The sequence below is a fragment of the Heloderma suspectum genome, chromosome 7 (genome assembly GCF_057233095.1).
Source record: "Heloderma suspectum isolate Gila_16-S chromosome 7, 16-S_ref, whole genome shotgun sequence".
Taxonomy (NCBI): Eukaryota; Metazoa; Chordata; class Lepidosauria; order Squamata; family Helodermatidae; genus Heloderma; species Heloderma suspectum.
Genome location: NC_139464.1, coordinates 124,538,492 through 124,552,821, shown reverse-complemented (window position 1 = coordinate 124,552,821; position 14,330 = coordinate 124,538,492). Strand labels below are relative to the sequence as shown.

The 14,330-nt window shown below is 43.8% G+C and overlaps 1 protein-coding gene across 2 annotated transcripts in view; it reads right to left on the bottom strand.

Moving 5' to 3' along the window:
• The window catches only part of CCDC91 (coiled-coil domain containing 91), a 201,864-nt gene that overhangs the window by 48,253 nt on the left and 139,281 nt on the right, over window positions 1-14,330 (bottom strand). For both annotated transcript variants that reach the window (XM_084811385.1, XM_084811386.1), the window contains 3 exons: window positions 12,039-12,131; window positions 10,003-10,071; window positions 2,229-2,405 (listed from right to left, as the gene is read on the bottom strand). In XM_084811385.1, the coding sequence (XP_084667511.1) occupies window positions 2,229-2,405; window positions 10,003-10,071; window positions 12,039-12,131 (339 nt within the window). The remainder of the gene's footprint in view (window positions 1-2,228; window positions 2,406-10,002; window positions 10,072-12,038; window positions 12,132-14,330) is intronic.

Genomic DNA, 14,330 nt, shown 5'->3' with positions numbered 1-14,330 from the left:
TGACTGGTGAAACTTGAGCGCTCACGTGATAGGGACTTCAATATCCAAAGATGGGGACCAGGGCTAGATCAAGGTCATGATATGCCCCCTATTGTGCCCCCAACACTGAACCTACACATGTAAAGTGCTCATTTGCCCACCTGTGAGAGCAGATAGGTGGGCAGCCACATGGGAGAGGGCGTTCTCCACAGTGGTCCCACACCTCTGGGATAAGTTGCCAGGGGGGGTCCGCCAGGCCACATCATTGCAGGCTTTTAAGAAGGTCCTGAAAACATATTATTTTACTTTGGCTTTCCCCTGATATGTTTCACAGAATCATAGAATAGGAGGGTTGGAGGGGGCCTACAAGATCATCGAGTCCAACCCCCTTTTGCTGTTTGCTGTTGTTGCTGTTTTTATTTTTGTTATTGCTGTTTTTACTGTGTTTTTGCTGTTTTTACTGTGTTTTGTTGCTTTTAGGACTGCATTGGTTTTTATTATGTGTTTTATTATTGTACGCCGCCTTGGGAGGACTTTTGCCCTGAAAGGCGGCCAATAGGTATTTCAAATAAAATAAATAAATGACTTTGGTGCACGTCGGCGCACACAGAGAAAGCTATATTATGTACAACAACAATGAAAAATCATTTTGCTTTCCTCGAAACAAAAGACACTAGTACCTTGTCCATTGTAGAGAACTCAAATGCACACTATTTTCCCTTCCCCTTTTGCAGCACACAGACACAGAAAACATAAACACACATAGAAACTCTCTCTCTCTCTCTCTCTCTCTCTCTCACACACACACACACACACACACACACACAGAATATACATGTCAAATGTAAAAAAAGAAACATATACCTGGAAAACACAATTGCCTAACATTAGTTCAACATAAACCTTCCTAGCATGTAAAATGGCCAGCTGTGTGCTGCATGGTGCCTTACCCCATGCACACAATTCCATGCATGCGCACTAGGGACAAAATGCATCTAGTACCCCACTTGGAAATATGCCTCTCTGAGGGCTCGGAACATGCTGTGAGTCACAGGCCATAGAGATGTCCATCTAGCTATCATGGATTGTAGCACCTTCTTCCCAATGAAGGTTGGGTGAAAGGAGATGGACAGTGAGTCTATGTGCCTAATGGCTCTGGCTCTGCGTATGTTGATTTATAATCTGTATATACATCCAATTTGTGCCTAGGGCATGAAGGATTGGGACAGAAGGAAGGAAAGGCTATTTGTTCCAATCTGTGGAAGAGAGAGCTAACTTCCCTCTCCCTGTGCCTCTGGTGGCACTGCAAAGCGCGCCGATTGGGCAGTGATGTACTCGGGCACTACTAGTGAGCCCTGGTGGGAGGCGGGCTGAGTAGTGTGTCAGGTGGAGGCTAGAATCACTTCTGTAGTTGAGTGCTGCTAACGCTGCCTTCCTCTTCTTTCCTTTGGAAGTTTTTCTTCTCTATTTTGAAGAGCCCCCTTACTACCAGGGCCAATGGGACTGTGTCGGTAAGCAGGGAAGGAGAGGATCAAGGGGGAATAGGAGAGGTGAAGGGTAGGAAAATAGATTGTAAGGTGAAGGCTGAGGAAAGAACTCCAGCGCTGACTGAAGGCAGGGAAGGAAACTGAGGCAGGAAGTGAGGGACCAGGACCTAGGAGAAAGGATCATGAATCACGTGATCGGTCTTACCTGGATGGTGAGAGGGAGTAACCCATACCTTGCATGCTTCCCTCACACCACCTTAGACACCTCCTTCACACCATCCAGAGAACTGTCTTATCTCTCTCTCCTCAACATTCGAAAGATCCGAAAAGCTCACAAGTCCTGGAAGTTCACAGGGCCCTTTTTATGGTTTAAAACATTTCTTACTTTTATTTAATTTGAAGACTTCAGTATTTTGGCATACCTAGGAAGCCCCCTGTATATGTAAAAAACACTATCTTATTTTTGGGTGGCATTTTGCTCCTAAATTGAATTCCACCAACCAAAATTGCTATTAGATGGGATGATGTTATGAAATGGGAATAACTGAATAAAATGTACACAAATCTTTCACTTTTGTTGCACAAAGTGAAACACAGATTATTCTAAAATTATACCTGCTTTTAAACAGATTTTTTTTAACACTATGCCTGAATTTATATAATGCACTGATGCCCAATCACTCAATATAGATCGTAACACACCTAAAGGAGAAAACACAATACAAAACCAACGTGGTAAACAGGAACATTAAGTTACCTAACCTGACTGCTTTGACTTTGCTCTTGCATTGCATCTTCAATTGCTTGAGCAACCTTTTCATGCTCTTTATTTTGCTCCTCTTGCCATACTTCCTTTTCTTCTTCATGAAGCTTTTTCATATTTTCCCTTTCTGCTTTTATTGCTGTTATAACAGCAGTTTCTAGGGCTTGCTTTTCAATCTGTAAATCAAATAACAAAGCTAAATTGGAAATAGATATTAATACTCAAACTATTTATTTCCGTATACAACCAAAACCTGCAACAAAATGTTGTAGAAGATCCCCGAGTCTGGGTACCAGCAGAGGAAGTACCCCTGCCCTTCCTCCAAGTGAGGAGGAGAAATGGGAATCTTCTTCACTGGCAGCCAAGTGTGAATTTTGATGGAGATTGTAACACCCCCTCCCCTGTGACAAAGCTCACCTACCTGCCAAGTAAGCATGGACAGAACCTTGTACCTACTTGCCAACTAATCAGGCCCAGCATATAACCTCCCACCGTGTTGAGGCAGGAGCGTGCATTACCACCCTCTCTTGTCTCCACAACTCAAGAAGCAAATTCACCCCCCACATTCTCCCCCTGCCAGTACCCCCGCCCCCCCAGCCACTCTTGTCTGTCTCCCTGTCAGTGCCTCATTCTGATGGATGAGAAATCCATTTGGTTTACATTATAATGCAAACGTACTAAATTTGTACTTCCCAACCCCACCCCAACCAGAACAGTTATATGGCAATATTTGCACTCTTTGGAATTTTGTGATACACTTCACAAATAGAAAAATCCATGTGAAATTGTGTACATTACAGAGAGGTTCACACAAAAATGCATATATTACAAAACCATGTGCACAAAAATGTGTCTATTATGGAAAACTGCACAAAAACACATTGTTTAGGGTAAATTGCTTGCAGAAATGGATATATTTGGAAGAATGCATACAAAAGTGTGTAGATTTAGTTAAGTGTAAAAAATTTCTATATTTTTAAAAACGTGCATAAAAATGTATATGAATTTTCATGCAGTCCTTTAAGAAATTGCAAACTGAAGTGAAATAGAATGAACATAACACTGAACAAAAATGAGAAAGTGAACAAAATCAAGCTTACTTAAGACTACAAAATCAAGCTTACTTAAGACTACCTATTAATAATTAATCCATGACATGTTAATTATAACTTAAAAGGGTAGACATTAAGAGCGGCAGCACAATTTTAAACACTTTAGACTGAACAAATCTCAATGTCACATGATACTGATGCCGTTAAGAAGAGAATCAGTCATTACATTTGGCAATAGCTGCTAATTTCCTATTACAGATGCTTGTTCATTAAATGTAAGGCTCCTCCTCATGATCATGTCAGTGTGTGGCAACTTCAGGGAAGTCGGCCAGAATTACTTCCGCTTGAGCCAAGCCAATCATGTGAATATGCCAATACATGTTGGATTCAACTTTGCTTAGCCATGCAAAAAAATGGTGGCAAGAAGTTTCATTTTCAGCTTTTAGTTTTGAGCTATTTCTGAAAACTAGGTAATATTAGGTCTGAGCTGAAGGCATGCTTCCCACTTTGCCATCCTGTCTGCAAGCTGCAAAAAAGCCCTCTCCCTTTTCAACATTTTTTCCCAAGGTTCCTTCAAACAGAGTCACATTGGGTATACTTGGTTGTAGAAAGGCAAGACAGAAATTGTTAACACAAACTATTAATGGCATCCTCCTGGAGGGAGTCCCGAGTGGCGTGCCACAGGGCTCTGTCCTAGGCCCTGTGACGCTCAATGTTTTTATGAATGACTTGGATGAGGGTGCAGAGGAGCTGGCTATCAAATTTGCAGATGACATAAAGCTAGGAGGGATATCCAACACTACAGAAGAAAGGAACCAAGATTCAAAAGGATCCTGAGAGGTTGGAACACATTTTGGCCAAAAAAACAAAGACCAAACTAGAGAAAGAACTTACAGCTCAACCTTAGTTGATCTGTGAGCCTTTTTTCCCCCAAATATACACTTCTAGTCTGTGTAAAATTACCTACCACCCAAGCTTCTGGCCTCTGTGTAATGATGCGAGCTGTCAATGATAGATAAAATCACTGGATGAATCATTGAAAAATATAACAAAGTTTTGTCTTTGTACTGCTTCTTGCTGATTTCTTGATTTTATGCAGTGTCTTAAATCTTGTGTACTTGTATTTCTTTTTTTGTTTTTATATATCCTTCGTATATTTTTATTTCTATTTTTTCCTGTAAAAAGGTGACTACAAATTCGGTGGGTTGAATCCAGGACCTGTCTTCCACGAACAAAAGGGCTCTGGTCATGGAAGTTGTCTCTGTCTGATTTGGGGGGATCTCCCTTCCTCCAGCCCCCTTTATGGATCACTGCCTTGTTGTGGCGAAGGGGCTTGCATAACTCAGTGAAGCCATAAGCTATGCCGTGCAGGGCCACCCAAGACGGACAGGTCATGGCAGAGAGTTCTGACAAAATGTGGTCCACTGGAGAAGGAAATGGCAACCCATTCCAGTATTCTTGCCAAGAAAACTCCATGGAACGTATCACAAGGCTAAAAGATATGACGCCGGAAGATGAGACCCTCAGGGCGGAAGGTGTCCAATATACTACTGGGGAAGAGCAGAGGACATTTCCAAGTAGCACCAGAAAGAGTGAAGCGGCTGGGCCAAAGCCGAAAGGACACTCAGCTGTGGATGTGTCTGGTGGTGAAAAGAAAATCTGATGCTGTAAAGAACAATATTGTTTAGGAACCTGGAATGTCAGATCAATGAATCAAGGTCAGCTGGAGGTGGTCAAACATGAGATGGCAAGATTAAACATCGACATCTCGGGCATCAGCGAACTAAAATGAACAAGCATGGGCGAATTTAATTCAGGTGACCATCATATCTACTACTGTGGGCAAGAATCCCGTAGAAGAAATGGAGTAGCACTCATAGTCAACAAAAGGGTGGGAAAAGCAGTACTGGGGTACAATCTCAAAAATGACAGAACAATCTCAGTACAAATCCAAGGCAAACCATTCAACATCATAGTAATTCAAGTCTATGCCCCAACCACTGAGGCCGAAGAAGCTGAGGTTGATCGGTTCTATGAAGACCTACAACACCTTCTAGAACTAACACCAAAAAAAGATGTCCTTTTCATCATAGGGGATTGGAATGCTAAAGTAGAATGTCTAGAAATCACCAGGATAACAGGCAAGCATGGCGTTGGTGTACAAAATGAAGCAGAACAAAGGCTAATAGAGTTTTCTCAAGAGAACACGCTGATCATAGCAAACACTCTTTTCCAACAGCACTAGAGGCGACTCTACACATGGACATCACCAGATCGTCAATATCGAAATCAGATTGATTATGTACTTTGCAGCCAAAGATGGAGAAGCTCTATACAGTCAGTAAAAACAAGACCTGGAGCTCACTGTGGCTCAGATCATGAGCTGCTTCTTGAAAAAATTCAGCTTAAATTGAAGAACGTAGGGAAAACCACTAAACCATTCAGGTATGACCTAACTCATATCCCTGATGAATATACAGTGGAGGTGAGGAATAGATTTCAGGGATTAGACCTGATAGACAGGGTGCCTGAGGAACTATGGGCGGAGGTCCGTAACATTGTTCAGGAGGCAGCAACTCAATCCTTCCCAAAGAAAAAGAAATGCAAGAAAGCAAAGTGGCTGTCTGATGAGGCTTCACAAGTTGCTGAGGAAAGTAGGGAAGCGAAAAGCAAAGGAGAAAGGGGAAGATATACCCATCTGAATGCAGAGTTCCAGAGAATAGCAAGGAGAGACAAGAAGGCCTTCTTAAATGAACAATGCAAAGAAATCGAGGAAAACAACAGAATGGGAAAGACTAGAGATCTCTTCAAGAAAATCGGAGATCTCAAGGGAACATTTTGTGCAAAGACGGGCATGATGAAGGACAAAGAAGGGAGGGACCAAACAGAAGCAGATGGGATTAAGAAGAGGTGGCAAGAATACAAAGATATCCCTGATAGCCATGATAGTGCAGTCACTGAACTTGAGCCGGACATCCTCGAGAGTGAAGTCAAGTGGGCCTTAGGAAGCATTACTAACAACAAAGCTAGCGGAGATGACAGTATTCCAGCTGAGCTATTTAAAATCCTAAAAGATGATGCTGTTAATGTGCTGCACTCAATATGCCAACAAATTTGGAACACTCAACAGTGGCCACAAGACTGGAAAAGGTCAGTTTACATTCCAGTTCCAAAGAAGGGCAATGCCAAAGAGTGTTCAAACTACCGTACAATTGCGCTCATTTCACATGCCAGCAAGGTGATGCTACAAATCCTACAAGCTAGGCTTCAGCAGTATGTGAACCGAGAAGTACCGGAAGTACAAGTGGGGTTCCGAAGAGGCAGAGGAACTAGAGATCAAATCGCCACCATTCGCTGCATCATGGAGAAAGCAAGAGAATTCCAGAAAAAGTCTATTTCTGCTTCATTGACTACGCTAAAGCCTTTGATTGTGTGGATCACAACACACTGTGGCAAATTCTTAAAGAGGAGTACCTGACCACCTTACCTGTCTCCTGAGAAACCTGTACGAGGGTCACGAAGCAACAGTAAGAACCAGACATGGAACAACTGATTGGTTCAAAATTGGGAAAGGAGTATGGCAAGGCTGCATGTTGTCGCCCTGCTTATTTAACTTATATGCAGAGTACATCATGAGAAACGCCGGGTTGGATGAATTACAGGTCAGAATTAAGATTTCCTGGAGAATTATCAACAACCTCAGATATGCAGACGATACCACCCTAATGGCAGAAAGCGAAGAGGATCTCAAGAGCCTCTTGTTGAGGGTGAAAGTGGAGAGTGCAAAAGCTGGTTTGAAACTCAACTTTAAAAAAACGAAGATCGTGGCATCTGGCCCCATCACTTCCTGGCATATAGAAGGGGAAGAAATGGAAGCAGTGACAGATTTTACTTTCTTGGGCTCCAAGATCACCACAGACGGTGACTGTAGCCAGGAAATTGTAGCCAAGAAGACGCTTGCTCCTTGGGAGGAAAGCTATGGCAAACCTTGACAGCATAGTAAGAAGCAGAGACATCACCTTGCCGACAAAGGTCTGTCTAATCAAAGCTATGGTTTTCCCAGTAGTAACATATGGCTGTGAGAGCTGGACTATAAGGAAGGCTGAGCGCCGAAGAATTGATGCTTTCGAACTGTGGTGCTGGAGAAGACTCTTACGAGTCCCCTGGACTGCAAGGAGGTCAAATCAGTCCATCCTAAAGGAAATCAACCCTGAGTGCTCATTGGAAGGACAGATACTGAAGCTGAAGCTCAATTATTTTGGCCACCTAATGCGAAGAGAAAAGTTACTGGAAAAGTCACTGATGCTGGGAAAGATTGAAGGCAGAAGGAGAAGGGGATGGCAGAGGATGAGATGGCTAGATAGCATCACTGATGCAATGAATCTGAGCACACTCCGGGAGAGAGCAGAGAACAGGAAGGCCTGGCGTGCTATGGCCCATGGGGTCACGAAGAGTCAGACACGACTTAACGACTGAACAACAACAACAACCAACGACTGAACAACAACAACAACCCTTCCCCCAGCATCGCAGTATCACATGATTAATTCAAAATGGCAATAGTTGATCATACAAAATTTCTAGGTACACTATGCTAACTTAACATATGTAGAGGGCAAGAAATCCATGGTCCCAATTAAGCCCAAATTCAAGAGATGTTCCAGTGCTTAACTAGGATTTATCAGCATTATTGCTTCTCCTTCACTCTCTCTCTCTCTCTCTCTCTCTGGGAGAGGCTTTTGCCAAATGTAACAACTGATTCTCTTCTTAATGGCATCAGTATCATGTGACATTGAGATCTGTTCAGTCTAAAGTGTTTAAAATTGTGCTGCCACTCTTAATGTCTACCCTTTTAAGTATACACACACAGATATATAGACACCTCCTCGCCAACTGAGAATACTTCTTTAATCTGATTAAGTGAGCTCTGAACTATGAACATTTATGCCACAATAAATCTACTGGCTTTTAAGGTGCCACAAGACTCTTTTTGGCTGTTGTTGCAACAGACTAGCGCAACTATTCATATTAAAACCACTCCTATAGTTTGGCATAAGATGATGTTAGATTACCACTGAGCATTGGGCAGAATGATCCATTTCTTGTTGCCAGTACAATAAATGAATAAATCTTTCATTCATTATTACACATTCCAGTACTTTCCAGATATACTTAGCCTGCAATCCTATACATACGTACCTGAGAGTAACCCCCACTGAATTCAACGGGACTTACTTCTGAATAGGCACGTATAGGATTTGTCAGGGTGGACAATGAGCCCATAGAATCCCAGAGTAGTTCTGATTCTGAGGAAGAGCAGTCGCTCCTGGGAGAGGAGTGCGCTCCACTTTCCCAAGGCCCGCAGCTGACGGAGATTCCTCCCACCAGCATTCCTAGATTAGAAAGCAGTCCAGGGAGTGATCAAGCGCGGGAAGCAGTCTTGGTGGACGCGCGGCGCAGACACAGAGAGCGGCGCCAGATGGAGGGCGCGGAAAGGAGGCGTAGTGCCCGGTTGGCGCTCAAACAACGGCTGAGCCCAGAGGATCCAAGGGAAAAGGGGAGGGACACTCCCTAGTCCTTAAGTTCAGGGGTCTGCCAGTAATTCCCTTTCAAACGGGGACCAACTGTTCCAACTTAGGGCATAGGGATGCTGCTGCTCAGATCTAGTTGCTACCTGTAGAGTTGTTAAGTTGTAAAAGAAGAATAAAGCTTTGAAAAGAATCCCTTTGTCTGTGTCTGGACTTGGCTACTGGATGAGACTGAGAGAGCTCTCCAAGGAGCCCTTGACAGGATTGTACTGTTTAAAAAATATTTATTTTGAACCACCTTTTTCTCATCCCCAAAATGAAAAGCAACAATACACTAGGGATGTCAGAGAATTTTGCCACGAATCTTGGGTGGCGAGATTGGTGGCGAAATTGATGGTGAAACGGTCTGCCCCCCCGCCCCCCCCCCCCCCGGGACGGGACTTACCTTTGGCGAATCTTCCTGGCGGCTGCGGTTCGGCGGCGGTTCGGCGGTGGCTGCGGCAGCCGGTCTTCTGACCGGCTGCCGCCGCCGCCATTTCCAGTAAAACAAAACAAAACAAAACGTGATAGGCTACGTAAAGATTTACGTAGCCTATCATGGCTAGATTTTTAAAAAAATACCGTGATAGGCTACGTAAATGTTTACGTAGCCTATCATGGCTGAGTAAAACAACAACAACAACAACGCGCGTTGTATCATCTACGCTATTTGCGTTCCCCTTTTTTTCGCCGTAGTCTACGTAAATGTTTACGTAGACTAGACGTGCCAAAATAAGGAACGCAAATGGCAGCGCCCATGGGCGCTGCTGTTTGCGTATGCATGGGGTTTTTTTGTTTTTGTTTTACTCAGCCGTGATAGGCTACGTAAAGATTTACGTAGCCTATCACGGCTGACTGCAGGGACGCAAACGGCGGCGGCTATGGCCGCTGCCATTTGCGGACCCGGCCGGCCAGGATTCGGGGGGGGAGGGACGGAGCGCCTCCCCCCCTGGCCAGAATTTCGGGGGGGAGGGATGGAGCGCCTCCCCCCCCCGGCCAGAATTTCGGGGGGAGGGATGGAGCGCCTCCCCCCCACCTCGAATCACATTTCGTTAAAAGGTAAGTGACTTTCGTACATCCCTACAATACATGATACTGCTGTAAGAACCAGTTCGAAAAGCTATTTCAGCAACTCCTTCTGTAAGCTAAAGTACCTTTGCAGCAGCTGCCAAAGCATCCTTACTTTTCTCTCTTTCCTGTTCCATACATCTTTCCAGCATTTCCTGCAAATACAATATATAGTAAAACATATTAAAGCATGTTAAATATATTCCAAAGCACAGTGTGTTATTCTTAAACCCCTTACCCTAAAATAGTGGGACCTTTCTTTTGTAAGTATGATTAAAAAAACACCACCACCACACACACACCTGCGTACAACAAAATTATGAACAGCCATAACTAAGGGCACAATCCTTAAGGAAAAAAAATCCTCAGGAAAAAGTCCTACAACCCCCAGCATTCCCGAGCCAGACATGCTGGCTGGGGAATTCTGGGGCTGTAGGACTTTTTCTGTCTAACCACGCATAGGAGTGCGCCCTAATTGAATTAAATCCTTTCTGGAAATTCTACGCAACAACCTTTTGACAATATTGCATGCCTTTTGCTGCTGTGTTTGTCATTTTCGCCTATGATTACAGTAGAGCAGTACCTGGACTTATGCTTCCTTTTGTATTATTTTTTATGATGGAGCTCACATTGGAATGCCCTCCCCGGAAAGGCTCACCTGGCATCTAGGCTGTGCTCTTTTCAATGCCAGAGGAAGACTTTTCCCCCCAGGCATTTTAAGAGCCGTTCTAGTGCTTTTAGACCACCGAACTTCCATTTTGCTGCTGGTTTTATTTTGGTGTTATGTGCTGTACTGTTCTACTCTTTGCTTCCGGCCTTATCTTGGCTTTATCACATGCTGGTTTTATTCACTGTTTTATTCTTTATATTTTCTGTTTTAATGTACTGTAAACCGCCCAAAGAATGTGGGTTGTTATGTGGTTTAAAAGTTGAACGAACGAACGAATAAATAAAATAAATGAATAAATCTAGGATCCTCACACTTGTACTAGGCCAACACTGAGAGAGCACCTTTGCAAACAGTGGTGAACCTACACAATGAAATCAGGTTCAGCAAAATCCCATGGTAAGTCAGCATCGGGAAAGGCCACCCTAGAAGAAATACACTAGCCTCAGGAAACATGGATCCTGTTATTGAATTCTATACTGCCAGACCCCATAATGGACCTCAGCTCTTGTCGGGAATATTGCAACCTCATCTCCAAGTTATTGGAAGGGGGCAGTGTTACAGTTAGTTAAATCATGGGAATTTTGACCATCTCTATAACCTACGATGTGGTTTCCTGCAATTTCTTCCTTTTGCTCCCCCCCCCCCCGACTTCCACCATTGCTGGGAGCATGTGTGTTTGCTCTCTCGCTCCTCCCTGTGTCATGGAACACAAAATAGGCTGAACAAACCCTTTTTGAAACTCTATGCTGCACCTGCATTTTATATGCAAGAACATTGTGAGTAGAACCATTTTACCTTTTCTTCACCAAAGAAGAGTATGGTCTCCTTTTATTATTACAAGGTAGCTTGTATGGATGTGGGACTGGTAAACATTCATTCTGTTCTGCCTTTTGTTTTTCTCTGCTAATTGCCTTTCTAACAGGAGGCATCACTACTAAATAAACCCATCCGCTCTAAGGAGGGATGCAGGAGATGAATGGCTGTTGGTTTGTTGTTGCTGCAGGGCAGAATTCCTAGTCCCAAAGGAGGTGAGGAACACAGTCAACGTTGAGAAGGGGAGAAGGCTTGAGTGGAAAAATCTGGCCTCATGTGAGGCTTTCACTCCCTGGCTAGTTCCTGAGAACGTACTGAAGGGAAGAAATTAAGGAAAGGGGGGAGGCACTTAAAATGAATATAAGTATAAAATGCTAGCTCCAACAACAGAACTGCTAAAATGCAGCTTCTTCCTTAGTGGGACTGATCTGGGGGCTCAGATAAAAACCTTGGCCAATTTGTATGCTGCAGTTTGTTTTGTCTGCTGCAAAGGAGGCATCTTCCCTAAAGAAAAGACTGCTCCACCCCAATAAACACTAGAAAAATTTTCTTTGTTCTTAGCAAACAGAGTAACTCACTGCAGCTCAATGACACTGAGCTATCAATGGTCTAAGAGAGCAAAGCTCATACACAAGGTACCTTATATTCTTGTGATTTCTGCAACAAGGATTCTTCTGCTTTTCCTTCTAACATTCTGTGCTCGTTATCCAACATATCAAGCAGCCTTTGATGCTGTAAAAGAAGATGATCCTGTTGCTATGGTTGAACACTGGAACCAGTAAAAATGAGAGCTGGTAAAACTAGCTTTTTTCTTCTTGTTCACCTAATTAGAAAAAGTTGGACAACTGGTCTCCCTTCAGTGAAAACAGCAGTGAATGGCAATTGCTGCTTACATGAATTATACTAATACACTGCAATCTTCTGTATGCCCCAAGCTTTAAGAAAAAACCAAAATGATGTTAGTGTAAGATTGTTGTTCTAGTGTAGTTTTGCCTTTTGTTTGTGCGCTAGTGGATTTAATTGCACAAGCAGCTAATAGCGCAGCTCCTGTTACTACCCACACACAGAGCACTACTTGTAGGACTGAGGGTCCCTCCCCCCTGCTCTCCATATACATGCACACACACCACTCCTAATGGAAAGAACAGTAGCGTAAGAACTTATGTGCAGGTTTTATTTTTGGTTTTAATACAGAAACACATATATGTACTGATACAGAATGGAAGTCAAAACTATTAATACAAATTTAAAAATGAGTCCGAAACTAAGGGGAAATACATTAATGCTTAGCACTTCCCCTCCCTACTCCGGGAGCGCTGTCTCTAGTTTTACCAGACAAGACACCTGCGGGCCAGCGTGTGTAGACGGAAAGGTAGGAAATACTAGATTCTTGGAACCACACTCCTTCATATTGCGAATACTGAAGCACAGCAAAGAAGCGGGACACAAGACTATGATTTTCAGTGTAATCTATCAGGCAGTGCTGGCCCCCGTTAGCAGAGATCATCCGGAGATCAATTTAGTGATGGAGTGCAGTTACTGCTTTGGCTGGCAGAGCCAGATGCCACTGCTACAGCCACTGGGTCACGTGCAATATCACTTCAAGAAACCTGGTGCCTGGTGCAAACTGGGCCCTAACGGCGGTAGTGCTACGAGCCATGGAAGTGCCTTGCACAACACATCCCCCCACCTGCTGTGGCCATTCACTCCAAATGAATCCAAGGGAAATTAATTTGTACTTTCGTGTGAGTCTGTGCTCCTTACAAGTAGATCTCCCAGCGGCCAACCAGCAGTCACAAATTCAAAGATGTAGTTAGCCCTAATGACAACCGATCCTCTGCAGGATCCTCTGCTCTCTTAACAGTTGTCTCTATGCGCAATGCATTGTTGCAGCTGAAGGGGAAATTATTAGTTCCCTTTGCACAGAGGGAAAGGTGACAATAGACAGAGCTGGGGAAGAGCAGAGTGAAAGCTCAGGGGCAGTATGGGTGGCGACATTAGGGGCCACCGTGGACAATGCCTGTTCCCACAAAAGCACCTTTAGGTGGAAAGTCTAGTTGCAGCGTGCCTTCTTGGTAAAGGCAAGGCAGTGGCGGTAAAAGTCTGTGTGATAACCCTCTCCGAGGCACAGAAAACAGACCATCAGAGCGGGTTGCTTACTCCCATAGCGAGTGTGTTTTTTGAAGGGTGCCTGCAAGGCGGTAAGGCCCAGGTATAACCAAGTCCCAAAGAAAGAAAATAATCATCAACACTAAAGGAAGAAATACAAGAAGAATAAAAACAAAGAAAACAGAACAGCTCAGTCTCCCAATCTCCACAGGAGACTTAGAGAATGTTTCTCACAATGCATCTGCTTGCCAGTCAAAGAGGAACTGGGGAAGGCGCTGCACCCAGGGGTATGTGGGATGGGTGGAGGTGGGGCTTCTGCCAAAATGCCCTTCAGCTCTAGGATGTTCCAGCCAAGCCATGGCACAAGTGCAGCAGCCCTATGCGTGTGATGCACAGAGACCGCATGGAAGTAATGTCGAATTAGGCGCAAGACTGGAGCAGGGAACAGTGTTAGGAAAGGATCGTGAGGAATTATCTTTGATACCAAGTGAACCCCAGGTTAGATTTCTTTATTTATTTCACGCACTCAAGGCAGCTAGCAATAAAAAACAAATGAAAACAAAATCTTAATTCAAACATAACATAAAAGCAAGTAAATTAAAAACACAACAATCAAAGAAATAAGCAGGATCAGCCGACTAAAAAAAATCCCTTCAGCCTGAGACCAGTTTATATGCCCAAAGCCTACCTGAATAAAAACATCTTTGCTTGCTAGTAGAAGGATAACAGAGAGGGAGTCATCCCAGCCTTCCTCAGCAGGGAGTTCCAAAGCCTGGGACAGGCCACTGAGAAGGCCCTCTGGGTTTTAGACAAATGTGACGT